At 41.2% G+C, this 13,934-nt stretch overlaps 1 protein-coding gene across 1 annotated transcript in view; it reads left to right on the top strand.

Annotated features, from left to right (window-relative positions):
* The window catches only part of RGL1 (ral guanine nucleotide dissociation stimulator like 1), an 81,869-nt gene that overhangs the window by 24,657 nt on the left and 43,278 nt on the right, over window positions 1–13,934 (top strand). The window contains exon 3 of the mRNA XM_054832965.1: window positions 4,153–4,361. Coding sequence (XP_054688940.1) covers window positions 4,153–4,361 — 209 coding nt within the window. The remainder of the gene's footprint in view (window positions 1–4,152; window positions 4,362–13,934) is intronic.

Genomic DNA, 13,934 nt, shown 5'->3' with positions numbered 1-13,934 from the left:
GGAACTTTGTAGCCTGAATGTTTTTTAGTCTGCGTGGAGCTCTCCTGTTTCAGCAAGAACTGTATACGTGGGTAATGTTTTGTGCTGTATAGCTGTAAGATGATCGCCTTAAAAGAGAGTGGGCCCCTCCGAAGGTACAGCGTTGCAGAGGATTAGTAAAGATGTTGGAATTACACTAGATCAGTGCCTGCGCAGCCTGAAAAAATAAGGACTCGCAAGAATATACGTCAGTTCAATCTTTCTACGTTTGCTTTTGAAAGATGCTGGCTATCTGGTAGGAAGCTATTTGCTCATCAATTACACTTGCAGGTTGTGGAGACCGTAATCCATTGCCTGAAAAATCAAAATGAGACTCTTTAAAAAACATAAAATACATCAGACTATAAAATGCCATATCTGTTTATTTTTAGCCTTGTAGAGGACCAGAAAAGCTTACTGGAGCCCAGAGATGTCGGGGTCTGGTACCTTTGTTAGACTACTGGACGCATCAAAGGAGAAGAACGGAAGAAGCTGGAGAGCCTTTTTTCTTTTTTTTCTCGTTTTGATGCACAAACCACTGCAAAACTTCTGGTGGCTTTAACTGACACCGCATAACAGCAATCGCCAGGTGCCACTGTCAAAACTCGCAAAGAGCTTTAGGAGCATCTTTTACTAGCAGTAGATCCAGTATTCCTCTGAGCAGACAACACAAAAGCAAACACAAAAACTCTTTTGCCTTTGGGTAGCCTGGTTATGTCAGAGAAGAGATGGCCTCTTGATTAAATCCAGACTGAGTGGTTTCCTGTTAGCATGCTAACTCAGCCCACAATGTCTTACTCTGAAAGTCTGTTATTGAGCTGCTCTGCCAAGTCCTTTTTCCTTTTAAACTTACAGGCAGAATTGCTAAAATAATACAAACACAAACAATGCCTAAAAGTCTCTTAAAATGATTTCTAGCAGTTTAATGTTTTGCTGACAAACTCAGTTTTGGATTTTCAGGGTTTGGGGTTGTTTTTTGTTTTGCTTTGTGTTTGGGTTTGGTTTTTTTTTAACATTCTCCCAACATGATGTCTTGGGGAAGTTGCAATGTTGCAATTAACGGAAAATTTTGTGCGTGTATCAATCTTGGAAGCAGATTCTGCCCTTGTTTGGTACACATTCACATCAGTGAATGCGAGGTTTTTACACACGCTGAGTAGAATATGGCATAAGTCAATACACTGTGGAGTTGGGGAATCTGCTGGCTAGAAAATTAAGAGTTAAATACGGTGGTGCAGAATGTCTTCCCTGTTTGAAAGCGGTTGTATTGTGTAACTAGTTATTTTCAAAAGTATATTTTAATTGTAAGATGGAAAGTCAGCAAGAAAATGTAATTTTTTTTTTTTTTCCAAGCAAGTTTTGCGTAGGGAAAAATTGAATGGAGGAGATATATAATAGTGGTGGTAACAACCCATCCTTTTACTGTTTCTGTCATGGTGGTGTCATATATAATTCTATATACACCTTCAAGTCGCGTATATAGCAAATTTTACACCTTTAAACTAGCCCTAAGATCTGCGCAACAAAATTTTGCAGGTTGCTCCGGAGTAATCCCCTTCATTCCCCGTGGGGTTGCATTGGGGTAACTGGGGTTTGGTGCAGTAGTACCGTGCGTTGCCGCATCTAGTCATAAAAGGCATTAATGGGTTCGTGACACGAGACCCCGGGCTGTTCGAACAGATGTAAACCTGCAGTGCTTCTGGAAATTGTCTTACAGCTTGCACCCAAGCTTATTTTCCGTGTCTCTGCCCGCGTATTTCCGCAGCCGTGAGGTGAACAAGGTTGGGCAACTTGTCTGGGTTAAACCTGACCCTGCTGAGGGAAGCGAAGGGCTCGGCTTTGGCTAGACCACTTTCCCAGCCCGGTTTGCTGTAGCAGGTGGGCAGAAAAGGGCCTCTGGGAACAGCTTATTTTAGTGGCTTAAACCCAATATGAAACGGAGCCGTTTTGCAGTTGGGATGTGGCTGCAGGTTTCCTAGGAGCTCTGCTTACCCGCTGGGTCGGTACTCTTTACTGTCAGCTGACAGGTCCTCGTGTCGTGATCCTACGAGATGCTCCTGGCTCTTCCAGGTCTTCCCACAGACACAGAGGCACTTTTCTGCCAAAAAAACCTGTGTCAGGGCCCGCTTCTCGTTAGAAAGTCCAGAACATTATATAACTGCTGTTATTCCTATTTTTTCTTTCCCTGTCTAGTCTGGTTTGTTGGGGTTTTTAATACAGCAGGCAATATTTTGATGTAACAACAAGAGTTTGTTGGATCTCGTCAAGCTGGGAAATATGTCCTCGTGCAAGAGTAGCAGAGCTGTAGAATAACATTAAAGACATTATATTGTTTAAAACAAAAAGGGCTATCTATTATAAATACATCACTACCTTCCATTGCTTTTAAATTAAATATGAAGCGGGTAGGTGTTCTGTTCCTAATTATTTTATGAATAGATTAATTCTTTTTCTTTGTGTTTTGTCAGTATACCAAGCCAGAGTCGGTAGTGACTGTAAGTCATTAATGTGCAGTCTTTGCATCCTCAGTCTAGTACCAAGGTATTGTGTTGGAATTTTGTTAGCCGCCTTGTTTCTAACTCATACCTCAGTAGCAATTTCTGGAGCATTACTTCTGGTCAAAATGATGCCGTTTCGTCAGGATGAATTTGAGACGTGTTATCAAGAAACCACGGAGAAACCCAAAATATGGATTGTATTGTTACTTAGGGGAGTCTCTTAATCTGTATAAATACTGACTCAATATTCAAAACCCAGAAGAGCTGTTAAATTATAAAATATTACTCTAAGGCTGGGAAAATCTGACTTAACGATATACTATTACTGTCTGGTATCGTGATACAGCAGAAGCTGTTACCCAGGAGGGGAGGGTTGTGATTCAGAAGAGAACCGTCACAGCAGTCCCAGTTGCAAGCTTGCCATGAGTGCGCACGTGAGGAGGAAATCTGCAGTGGGATAATGCTGCAATGAAAATGGGTTGAACTCGTTAGTTTGTAGCCTGAGATTGCAGAACTGGTGATGCAAAGACTAAGCTAGACTGTTGTGTGTTCATGCCCAGTACAAGTTTATTTCCTGTAGTATTTTTCTACTGATATATTTAATCTAGCTTAAAAAGACTGAAGAATTTTTTTCCACAGGCGTGAAATATTTCATGTTAGCCTGATTTTTTTTTCTTTGCATAATCTCATTACTGCTAGCTAGATACAAGGCTTGCTTTAAAATACTTTCTAAACTCAGTAAATGTGAATAAAAGTAACTCCATGCTTTCATTTCATTCTTTCAGATGACCTTCCAGTAGTTTATTTACATAAATCATAGTGATGTCTGGGGAGTTTTGACAGGGTTTTTCTTTTCGCTCATGGTTGCAGACACTTGAACGGGCTCAAGCCGTTTCTTTCTCTCAAGGAAAATGACACTTTTGTTACTGGAATTTTATTAGTGCTGGTGATACATCATTATGGTGATTAAATAGTGATTGTGCATGTCATGTTATTGCAATCAAGGTAAAACACACACACACCACCAAACCCTAGATTTGTTGACAAATATTGCGCCAAACGGAAACTATAAGAGAAAATCGAAATGTTGTAATGGCATGTTTGCAGGATGACTTTGACATCCTCCCCGCAAACGTATCGTGAAATGTTTCACATCCAAATGTGTTCGTGACCTTAGGTTCTGTGCGGCAACCCAGAGTTGGTATTTTCAGCAAGGGAATCACAAGCGCTGATGCTAAAGTTGTGGTCAGTTTTCATGTTTATTCAGAAGTTAAGTGAGACACTGAGTTACCACTGTTGTTCCCTCCGGTAATATTCTTCTTTGTGGGATAATGGATTTTCTTTCAGATAATAATATATGATGGGATCATGAGATGACTCGATAGCAGTCAGACTATAAAATATTTTGTGGAGCACGTCAGGGAAATGTCTTAAAGATAAACTTACTAAAAAACTCCATTATTTGATACAGCATTTGGTGTTTGGAGAGCCAACGTTGATGACATTGTTTAGTAACTAAAGATGGACTTTTTTCCTGTGAAAAGATGGAATGTAATCTGTGTTTCACTGTGAAAGCTGTGCCGGGGATCTGGCTTCTGTCTGATTTTTGTGTTTTATTTTTGTTTCAACTTTGTAGGTTGAAGGGGACCAGTTACCTCCAGAACATACCGTCAGCCAGTATGAAACGTGCAAGATCAGGACAATAAAAGCTGGAACTTTGGAGAAACTTGTGGAGAACCTTCTGACAGCTTTTGGGGATAATGATTTTACCTACATCAGTATCTTCCTGTCAACTTACAGGGCCTTTGCTTCTGCTAAGGAAGTACTGGAACTTCTCCTTGACAGGTAAGAGCCAGAATGTAATGGAAACTGAGCCGTGATAGGGGGATGTTGTCAGGAATTTCTTCCATTACTTTTAGTGGACATGGACTTAACCCGATGGACAGATGTCAAGAATAGCGCAAAATTCAGAATTTCAGCGTAAACATAAAATGTGGAAATGCATGCTGCCCATATCCCAACTCTCGTTAAAGCGTAGTCACCAGGTAGGGAGAGCATGCCATGTCTGACTGTCAAGGAACCAAACTGGGACCGACACGAGAAAATGAATGCAGCTTCCACCCAAAAAAAGAAAACACCCCAGAATGCATGGGCTGCAAAGTCATACCTAGAATAGATTCCTGTGTTTTGCTGGATACCGATATTTTCAGACCTAACTCTCCTGTTTGGGGGCTGCTGACTTGAAACAGGGATTGTACAAACATAAGAAAGAATTCACTGTCCCCTTCTATTACTTCACACGAACATGCAGTCATAAATTTTTGCAGACAGCACAAGAACCGCTTAATGTCACAAGAGTAACTTTTATGGTAAGACTGTTAAATCATGGCTGATATGCCTGTATAAATGCTTAGAACCCGCAACATTAGTTTTCTCACCCTAAATTCTAGCTGAGACATGACTGGGTCAGAGGTGATCTTATTTTGGGGAGTATCATATTTATTGCATTTTCAAAATCAAGCGATGTACAGAAACAGTTATTCTGGCATATAGTAATTAGAGGAGTAGTGTAAGAACTCCTAGATTTTAATTTTGGCTCTCCACTAGGTAGATAAGGAACAAGGCATGGGTAAGTTATCTGTGCTTTTCTTTTGTATTTGAAAAGGACTGTAATAGTACTTGCTTTGTAGGAATGTTACGTGGCTCAATTAATAATGACGTTGAAATGCCTAGCTGCCAGGCCTGCTGTGATTGTAATACTAACTGTGGTTACTCAAGTGCAGATGAGGAAGGAGCAGATTGTACAGTTAGATTTACTACTGTGAGCTTTACCTCTGAGTCCGTACCAATTCTGATACAGAACATGAGGAGCGATAAAAATTGTCAGTGCATATATACAAGAATATAAAAACATTGAGGAATTGAGTAATTCTTTCTGTACCCTCAGTTTTGGATTCTATGTTTTGAACATGTGTATAAAATGTGAAAGGACACCAAGTTTGTGTGGATTTGAGTAACCTTAAAGAGGAGCTGAATTGCAAAGTGACAGTGTGTCTTGCTTCCTAAGCATGTGAATTGCCAGAGCGCCACAAATTTCTAGGAGAAACCAATAGCTGTGTGCATGTACATTGTCACTTTTAGCTAGTAATGCTTCGCGTATGATTTATTTTACTCACTTTTATAAAGATAAATTTTTAACAAGAAAGGTTGGAATAAATAAAATAGTAGCCTTTGCAAGGATGCTTTGCCCAAAATGACTATTTTAAATATAATTCACCTAACAGTACCGTTCTTGTTGCTCTGTGTTGGTGGGTCTGCTCTTTCGGGGTTCTTATGTATCAATTGGTGTGTATCTGGGGAAATTTTCTTTCTATAATCAATAAGAACTTGCAAGTAGCTCAAATAACGTGAGTCAGTCAAAGTTGGCTCTAAACCTGACGATACACATCTTGCTTTTCAATTAAAGGCTTTTAAGTTGTCATAAGACAACTTATTTTCTCTTAAAGTACATTCATGTATCCTGTTTAAATGCCCAGAAAGCATCTTTATGTGCGTTCCCCACCCAGTTCAACGTAGTTTTGATTTTTACTAGTTTCCATTCTTATTTCTCTCTTAGCGAGGTACTTCAGTAATGCAAATAAATGTCCCACCTGAGACTGTGACCTCATTTTACAAGTCACCGTACAAACATGCCTAGAACTGTTTGCAACAGCCCCCACCCTGAAGACCCTCTACTGTCAAGAGGTGATAAAGAAAATCAGTGAGAGGAATAGACTACGATGCAGATACTCTTTGCCTTAGTACGCTCCTCCTAAGTAAGGGTTTAACTCATAGTGACAGTTTTGGAATTTGACCTGGGTTTTCATGTATCCATATTTTTGCATATCCATATCTGGGGGTTTTTTGCTGTCCTCAGGAGGCAGAAGACTGTTATGCAAAGAGCAATTTGTATGTTGTGCTTATTTAATTGGTATAAGTATAAAAGATTCCATGTATCTGACCAGCAAGTTTGGAATCTACTATCAAATCTGTTAAGGTGGGTGATCACTAAAGGGATGTTTTTGGAGAAAAGTGCTTGGTGCTGGGATGCTGCCTTGGGTCCTTGGTGGTGTGCTGGCTCTTTGTCGGTGCAAAGCCCCTGGGCAGGACTAGGAAAGGGCTGTTTTGGGTTGGTTTGTCCTCCTGCGTGCTGGGCAGAGGACTTTGTGCATACAACCCTCTGTGTGGGATGGGTTATTATTTTATGTGCAAGTGTCTGGATCTTTTCCTCTTGGTCGCTTCACCTGGCTGGATTCAATGGGTGCTCCAGGTGCTTCTGCCCAAGAAGCCAAACTCTGGATGCTGCTGGAGGTCTGGATGGGCCGACGTATGGGAAGGCACATTCAGCTGCGGTGTCCCTGCTCGTGCTTTTCCCTCTTTGCACTTAATAGGGATGTCACTCTCCAGAACTGTCAGTTCAGCCCTTCAGTGACTACTGAAATAATTAAATATCTCTGTAAATGAGGATCGAAGCATTTTAGATTTGGGGCTGAGGCCAAAGGGGTAATCCACAAAAACAGCAGTCCATCTTACAGTCAATTAGCCTTGTTACAATTCTGATTGTTTTGTGGCATTTCATCACTAGCCATTAAAACGTGCAAGCTCTGTTAGGCTGCACTATTTTAAGGATGATGAAAAAGTCTTTTGGGAATCTTGCTTTTGCAGTGAAGTTTGCAGAGTCCTCTAGATAAGCGGTTCTGTTCTCTTCCCGCATTTTCCCCTAGCGAAAAGGATCATAGCAACCTAAAAATAGAAATGTACAGAATTAATGAAACCTTGAGTATCTGATTTTATAACTTCAAAGATCAGGAATTTGAGAGGGGGAAGAACACAAGGTCTTTGTGAAGTTCATACATCATGGGCTTTTGTTTCTACTTCTGTATTGTTTTCTTTAATGCAGATATTAATGATAGGATTTTAAAAACAGCCTGAAGAAAGTAATTACTGATTCTCTGAGAATCATTGGTCATAAGACACCTAAACTCTTTGGGCTCCTGTGAAAATGCCAACTCCATGCAGTAAAGGGTTCTGTAAATTGTATGACTGGTGCAATTTAGCTCAGTTAACTCTGCAATTAAGTTCTTAATATTTTCATATCTGGGAATTACATCTGTAATATTACAATTGGATTGCAGCCACAAAAGAAGTGGCAAGTCTGACTTGGGAGTCTTTCTTGCATTTTCTCAGGAGTGTGTCAGAGGAGGGAAAACCAGCCTTGCTTGGAAAAGAAATAGAGCAAACAGGACTAAGTCAGCTTTGAAATTTGTGCATAGCCAGTTTAGAACGGATTTCATCCGAGCATTCAAGCAGGAACGAACAGGAAAATAGACGTCCTTTTCTAAAGATGATGTGCTTGTTATTCACGGCATCGTTGGCTGCTGATTGAGGGGAAGGCTCTTGGGCCAGACTCATGCACTACTGTGTCCTTGTGGTCTTGAAGAGACCGAGTTCCTGTCCAGTTGGTTTTTGCTAACGTGCGGGAAGGGAGAATAAGGGAGGTTCGGGTACTGCAGTTTTGCTTCAAACAAATAGCCTAAATGATACTTATAGCAGTGTCTCAGGTAAGTTTGGGTAGTCCGGTTGTTTAGAGCAGCAGCAAGTTGGGGAGCGTACGTGGCTCTACGGAAGTCAGCCCTGCCTCCTCCTCTGATGCTGCTTTAATGAGGTGAAAATGTCAGGAGAGGGCAAGTACGCGCAGGGGAAAAGTCTCCATAGAACAGAATTTTCTTTTCTGAGCCCAATTCTGATCTTACTGGCTTGTGTACCTCTGAGCAAGTTATAAGGTCGCTTTCAGAGGAAGGGCACGTAGGCTGCCTGACCTTGTCAACATTATCCCCAGCCTTTTATAATAAATGATAGAATCCACAGGAAATCCTAGGAGGTCACCACTTCCTTCCCCTCTCACAAATCTTAGGAGCGTAGTGTTTAAGAATCCGTGGATGTTTCTCTTGGCTTTTTGAATATCATGGATAATCTAGAATTTTATGGCTTGGGACAAAATATAGATGAAACTTAAGCTATAAAAGTTAGAATGATTTAGATGCAGCTGTGGAATATGGACTTGTGAAGAAAAGCAGACCTTATAAGGAAAAATAAAAAAATAAATGGATAGTAATTGAATTTAACCAGCTTAGTTTTCATCTCTGTGTTAATGTAGAATAAGTAGCAGAGAGTTTTGCGACTTTCTCGTTAGTGATACGTGTTAATTATAACAGTACAGAGACTAAAGGGTGTCGGTGCACAATCTATGTTTTATAAGTACTTGTCTCTTGTTTCCAGTGAAGTAAAAAAGCAATGAAAAGGGCAATCTCTTAAAAAAACAAGTAAGATTTTGGCATTAGTTGTCAATTTTAGTTTTGTGTGAAGAGCTTGAGCTCTGTTTCTTATTCTTGGTGATAGAGCAGGATTGTGGAGTAAGGGAGCAATCATGAATGGCGATGCTCAGCTCTTGTTCTTTGGTCCGAGGGAAAACAGCGATGTGGCCAGATCAAAAAAGGCCCTTCCAACTTTTTACAGGTGAGCAGCTCCTTGACGTAGAGTAGGAGGGAACAGCATCTGCATCTCCCAGTTGTAGGACGTATGTTTTTGTAGGAACGTACACGTTGACAAACTTCCTCCAAAATTTACGTGTGGAAGCTGGATCTGCCCTCAAGTCCAGAGCATTCAGTTTATGTTGGATTTGCTGTGAATACGCTGGGATTTGTGACAGACAACTCACCGTGATTGCTGCAGAATTGTCCGATGTATGCATTAGACATACACAAATCCAGATTAGACAAAGAGAGTCCTGGGACTCTTGGGAAAGTGTCCTGGGAAATCTGAATATATTGTACCCTAAGAGTGTGGGGATACCTGTTGTCTGCAGAGTATCCAAGCAGTGCAAGCGTTAACTGAATTTGGGGCATGGAACATTTATTCTGTCCAAAAAAGGGGAGATGCTTTTCTGAGTGACAGAGGCAAATAAAAAAGCAGATGCTGTACTTAAAAGAAACTGAAGTGTTAGGGCAGGAAAAAAAAAAAAAAAGAACTTTTAAAAGGTTTGAATAATGTGTGCTTTAGTTAAATCAGTCTGCGCTGTGGTGAGGTATTGTGAAATCTTCCGGGCGAAACCTTTTTCCTGGCTTGGGCCTTAGTCTGTGATCTGCCCTGTGAACGTGTGAGGCTCCGCAGCCCTCGGTAGCTCCTAGGAGGCCTTTCTGGACTGCACGCTGTAATCTTCATTTCCTGCATGGCTGCGGAGGAGTTGGTAGTCTTTTCTCTCTCCTGGCACAGTAGGATGGACTGAAGGCACACGCACGTTGCTTACACTGCCTTTACTCCTCTTCGCCTGACATCGGAAAGCGGGAGGAAATCTGCCCGAAGCCAGCGCACGTGGCTTCGGTTATGTCACGGCAGGAATCGCACAGTTGCATGGTGCGAGTCCCTGCGGTGGTTTCGACTCCCATGGCTCGTGCTGGTATTTTGTCATCGCAGAAATGCACAAACGGAGCAGAGAGGAATGTTTCTAAAGGCAGTTCTGCCCTACGATACATCCAGAGCAGTGAGGGGAGTTGCACAAAGTATTGAACAAGGCATACAAAAAGATTTAAATTGTTAATGTACAATTCAGAATATTTTAAGACCAATGCAGTTCCCCATGTTTCAGTCAGAAGATACTTACTGGATTTTTAGCCCTATGCTATTTATTGTAACGGACTTTAAATTGGGCCCTTTGATAACTTCGGTCCTTAGTAAAATCAGAGATGTGCTATTTGCTCGATGAGTAGCTTTTAATACTTCTTGGAGATTGTGAATAAATCTGTTCTCCTCCCCCCCACCCCGGACTTCAGACTAAGCTTTTGCTTTTTATTAAATTTGAGACTGGAGCCCTTATTCATTCTTTTGGCTCGATTCAGCCTATAAAGGTTTTCTTTTAACATAGAGTAGAAGTCAAACTAAACAAAATCTTGGGCATAAGCTGGTGTGTTGAAAAGTGAGGGGGATGACTTGTATTTTCAAAGCTGTTTAAGAGTAATTGGACATCCCATCCCTTTAGTATTCATGGAAGTTTGGCATCTAAACGCAGCAGACAGCTTTGAAACCCTGCCAAGTCTTTAACACTATACATTCTGCTGTTTTCTCTTTGTTTGGTAGAAGTGGGTAGGGAGGTTTAAAATAAAATAAAAAAAAAAAAATCTTGTTGGCATTTTGATGTGAAAACCCTTGATGGAAGTTCCTGGAGAGAGGAAAAGGAGACCAGTTCCTCCTGCCCCTGGGTGCAGGAGTAGAGCACGATGCCTCCGCAGAGATCCTTTGGTATCCCCAGTGTCGCTGGGCCCGCTGTGGAATTAACTGCTCACAAGTGTGATGGAAGCCAAAGATGTTTAGCTGTCCAGATGAGAGCAGAACCGGGCCAAGTTCCTCTTACGTATTTTATTTTGTCATGGTAATAGTGTTCCTTGCAACGGAGCTTAAAAGCAGGGCCATGCTGTGCTTGGCACAGTCGCATCGAAAGTAGCAACCGGTCCCTATCTCAAGGAGTTTACAGAGAAGGGAACGGAGACAGTTTGATGGGAGAGCCAGAGCTGGATAATGACAGCAAATAACAAGTTGAGTTTATGTTTTCAGTTCACTTTTTCTGCTGGAGGATGGCTCGATAGAGGGTAAATGGAGAGGGAAATAAAGAAGGAGAGGGGACACTGAAGGAATGGGTCCTTTGTAGCAGACTATGTTTTTAGGGACTAGCTTTATATAGCATTTGGCTCGCTGTTGTTGCTGTAGCACCTATTATTTCCTCTGTTGTTTTCCTGTATACCAGGTGGTTTGTCTACTCAACTGAAGAAGCAACTCCATTTCTGTGATTCTACGTGTGTATAATTCAAAACACCTTACAGTTGTTGCTAAGCGTCTGCACTTCCAGTCACTAGTTTGGATGCTTTTAAGCCTTATTTAGGGATTTCTTTAGGGCTTTTGCAGAGAGCCACCTTTCCTTATTATTTCTGAATCATTCAAAGAGTATTTTCCTCCCTTGTCTTCCCTTTCCTTCTTAGCAGAGATGCAGAGGTGCATTTTCTCCTTTATTTTTCAGTATTTAAATATTCAGTGCTACCCATTACATTCTGGTCTCATTTGCTTAGTCAGTCCCTTTGAGTGGAGTCTATAACTTTCCAAACGCCGAGCAAGGCTGAAAAGTTCTGTGGGCTACAGGATCCTTTTGTTTCTCATGTCTCTTTTTGTATGCAAAGCATTCATACAAGGCTGGGTAGTGAATGGCTCTTTGTCCACGAGCTGGTGAGAACAGAGCAGTGGAAGTCTGCAGAAACGCTGTTCTTTATATCAGATATATCATTAACTCCTCCTAACCCGTATTTAATGACCAGTTGTTCACGCAGAGCTCTTGCGTTGAGAGGTAGGCAGAGGTTTACATCTGGCAATATGACGGAGAGTTATATACTCCAGTTTTGTACAGAAAATTGCCTGCTCTTTATTATTGTGTTATGGATTTATATTCTAAAAATCAGTGCGTATCTCTGGTGGGATTTAAATGCAAATGCCTAATATTCTGCAAATACATATGTTGTACTTCATACAGTACTAGGAGAGTGATATTGAGCGTCACCTCAATACACTTTGCTCTAAGAAATGCAAGTTTTGAAAAACAAATATAAAAATTTAATTTTTATTCAAATCCTGAAGTTTTCTTTGCATATTTCTCCCAGCAGAGAGAAAAAAGCATCTTTTGTCTACTGGCTAAGATGCATTGTAGTCATTTTAGCTAGCAGATGGCAGTGGAGAGTGAAATCCTCTCCCTTTAGCAACAGGACAGGAGCAGCCGTCGTAGCCTGTAACGTACATTATATCAGCAGCATATCTTGATTCTGTCCTGGGCAATCTCCACTGAGAAGGCATCAGCAGAGTTCTCTAAATCTCCCCCCCCATGGTCTTTTTGTATCTTTTTGTTAAGATGGTATGTTACCTAGTATTATTTGGAAAAGCAGGACAATCTACAGGTCTGCACGAGCAAATATTGAAACCGATAGAGTTGAATCAAATAAAAATAGGTTAAACTTTACACTTCAGCTTAGCAAAGTGATGGAATTCACCGAGGCGTTTGGCAGTATTGTTCTTAAGGCGTCTCTGATTTATTCTCTGAATTTATTTATTCTGCAGTAAAGCAGTGGGAAGTACCTCAAATAGTTAGTTGCGTTTGATATCCAGCATCAAAGTTAAGAGTTAATCATGATTCCATAGCTAAGAAGTTACAGATAGTTCTTCATAGTCCCATAGTTAGGAATGTCACAGATAATTTTGCAAATAGTTGCTAGGTACTGCTAAGGATGGCTATTGTACAGTTCTACCATTATGTTAGTTACTATTCACCCAAATAATGTATCAATTAAGACGTGATTGTTAAGAGGTAGAAGAAATCATTAGTCTGATCAACAGACCCTGAAGAACCATTTGGAAGTGCCAGAAATATTGAGAAACTAGGGGAAAGGTAATTTGGGCCAGGGTCTCCGCGACCACTGACCCATGAGCCCCCTACCCAAATTACACCACCTACCCAAACGATAAGGGCGGAGAATAGAACCGAGCGTGCGTTCTAGTTTGCATACGAGGCGAAGAAATACAAACCAAGCATTGTAATTGGGAGTGTACTAATTTGTAACTTTTGTGTATAAATATGACAAAAGAAACGGAGTTAGGTGTGCTTGATTTGTGAAAGTCTACTGAGCACCCAGGCTTGACTAAAAAGCAATATCTCTCCTGCGTGTGTGAGAATTGACCTATTGCACACCAGGCAACGAGTCCGCTTTTCGGACAACGCGTTCAGTTTGAGTTGCAAAGGCTAGTAATGAGCATTTAGGGTATGACTGAGAGAGGCCAGGTAGGGTTAAGTGGTGAATTTGGGTATAGCCGAGAGTCAGAAAGAAGGTATCTGTTCAGTTTTACAGCTTCAGTAGTGCTGGATCCCAATAAAAGGGGCACGGGCAGGGTGTGAAATTGCTTGGGAGAACATAGGAGAAAGCACAGAGACCATTGATGCACCAAAAAATTTCAGAGCAAGATGGACAGCCCTCCTTGTACCAAGCAGTGGCTCCTCTGTGAATGTTCCTGTTGGGATTCACTGTGACCACTGAGGATCGAGGTGTTACTCAGCGTGTTTAGAAGTGGATTCTTACCCCGTCGTCAGTTTAGCTAAGCATATTTTTCTTTAGGTGTTTGGGTTAGCTCTGTGAAATCGCAATGGCAAAAGGGGTTATCCTGTATGTACCTCTAAGGACGCTTTCTGTTTTAAGGAGTCCTTAAAACCTACTCTCATACTTCTGCTGTCTTATAGGACCAGCAGAACTCTTTCAGGATAACTGAGAAGAATTTGGGCCTTTTAAAACTTAAGTC

This window comes from Grus americana, chromosome 8 (genome assembly GCF_028858705.1).
Source record: "Grus americana isolate bGruAme1 chromosome 8, bGruAme1.mat, whole genome shotgun sequence".
Lineage (NCBI taxonomy): Eukaryota > Metazoa > Chordata > Aves > Gruiformes > Gruidae > Grus > Grus americana.
This window is presented reverse-complemented; position numbering and strand designations above follow the sequence as displayed.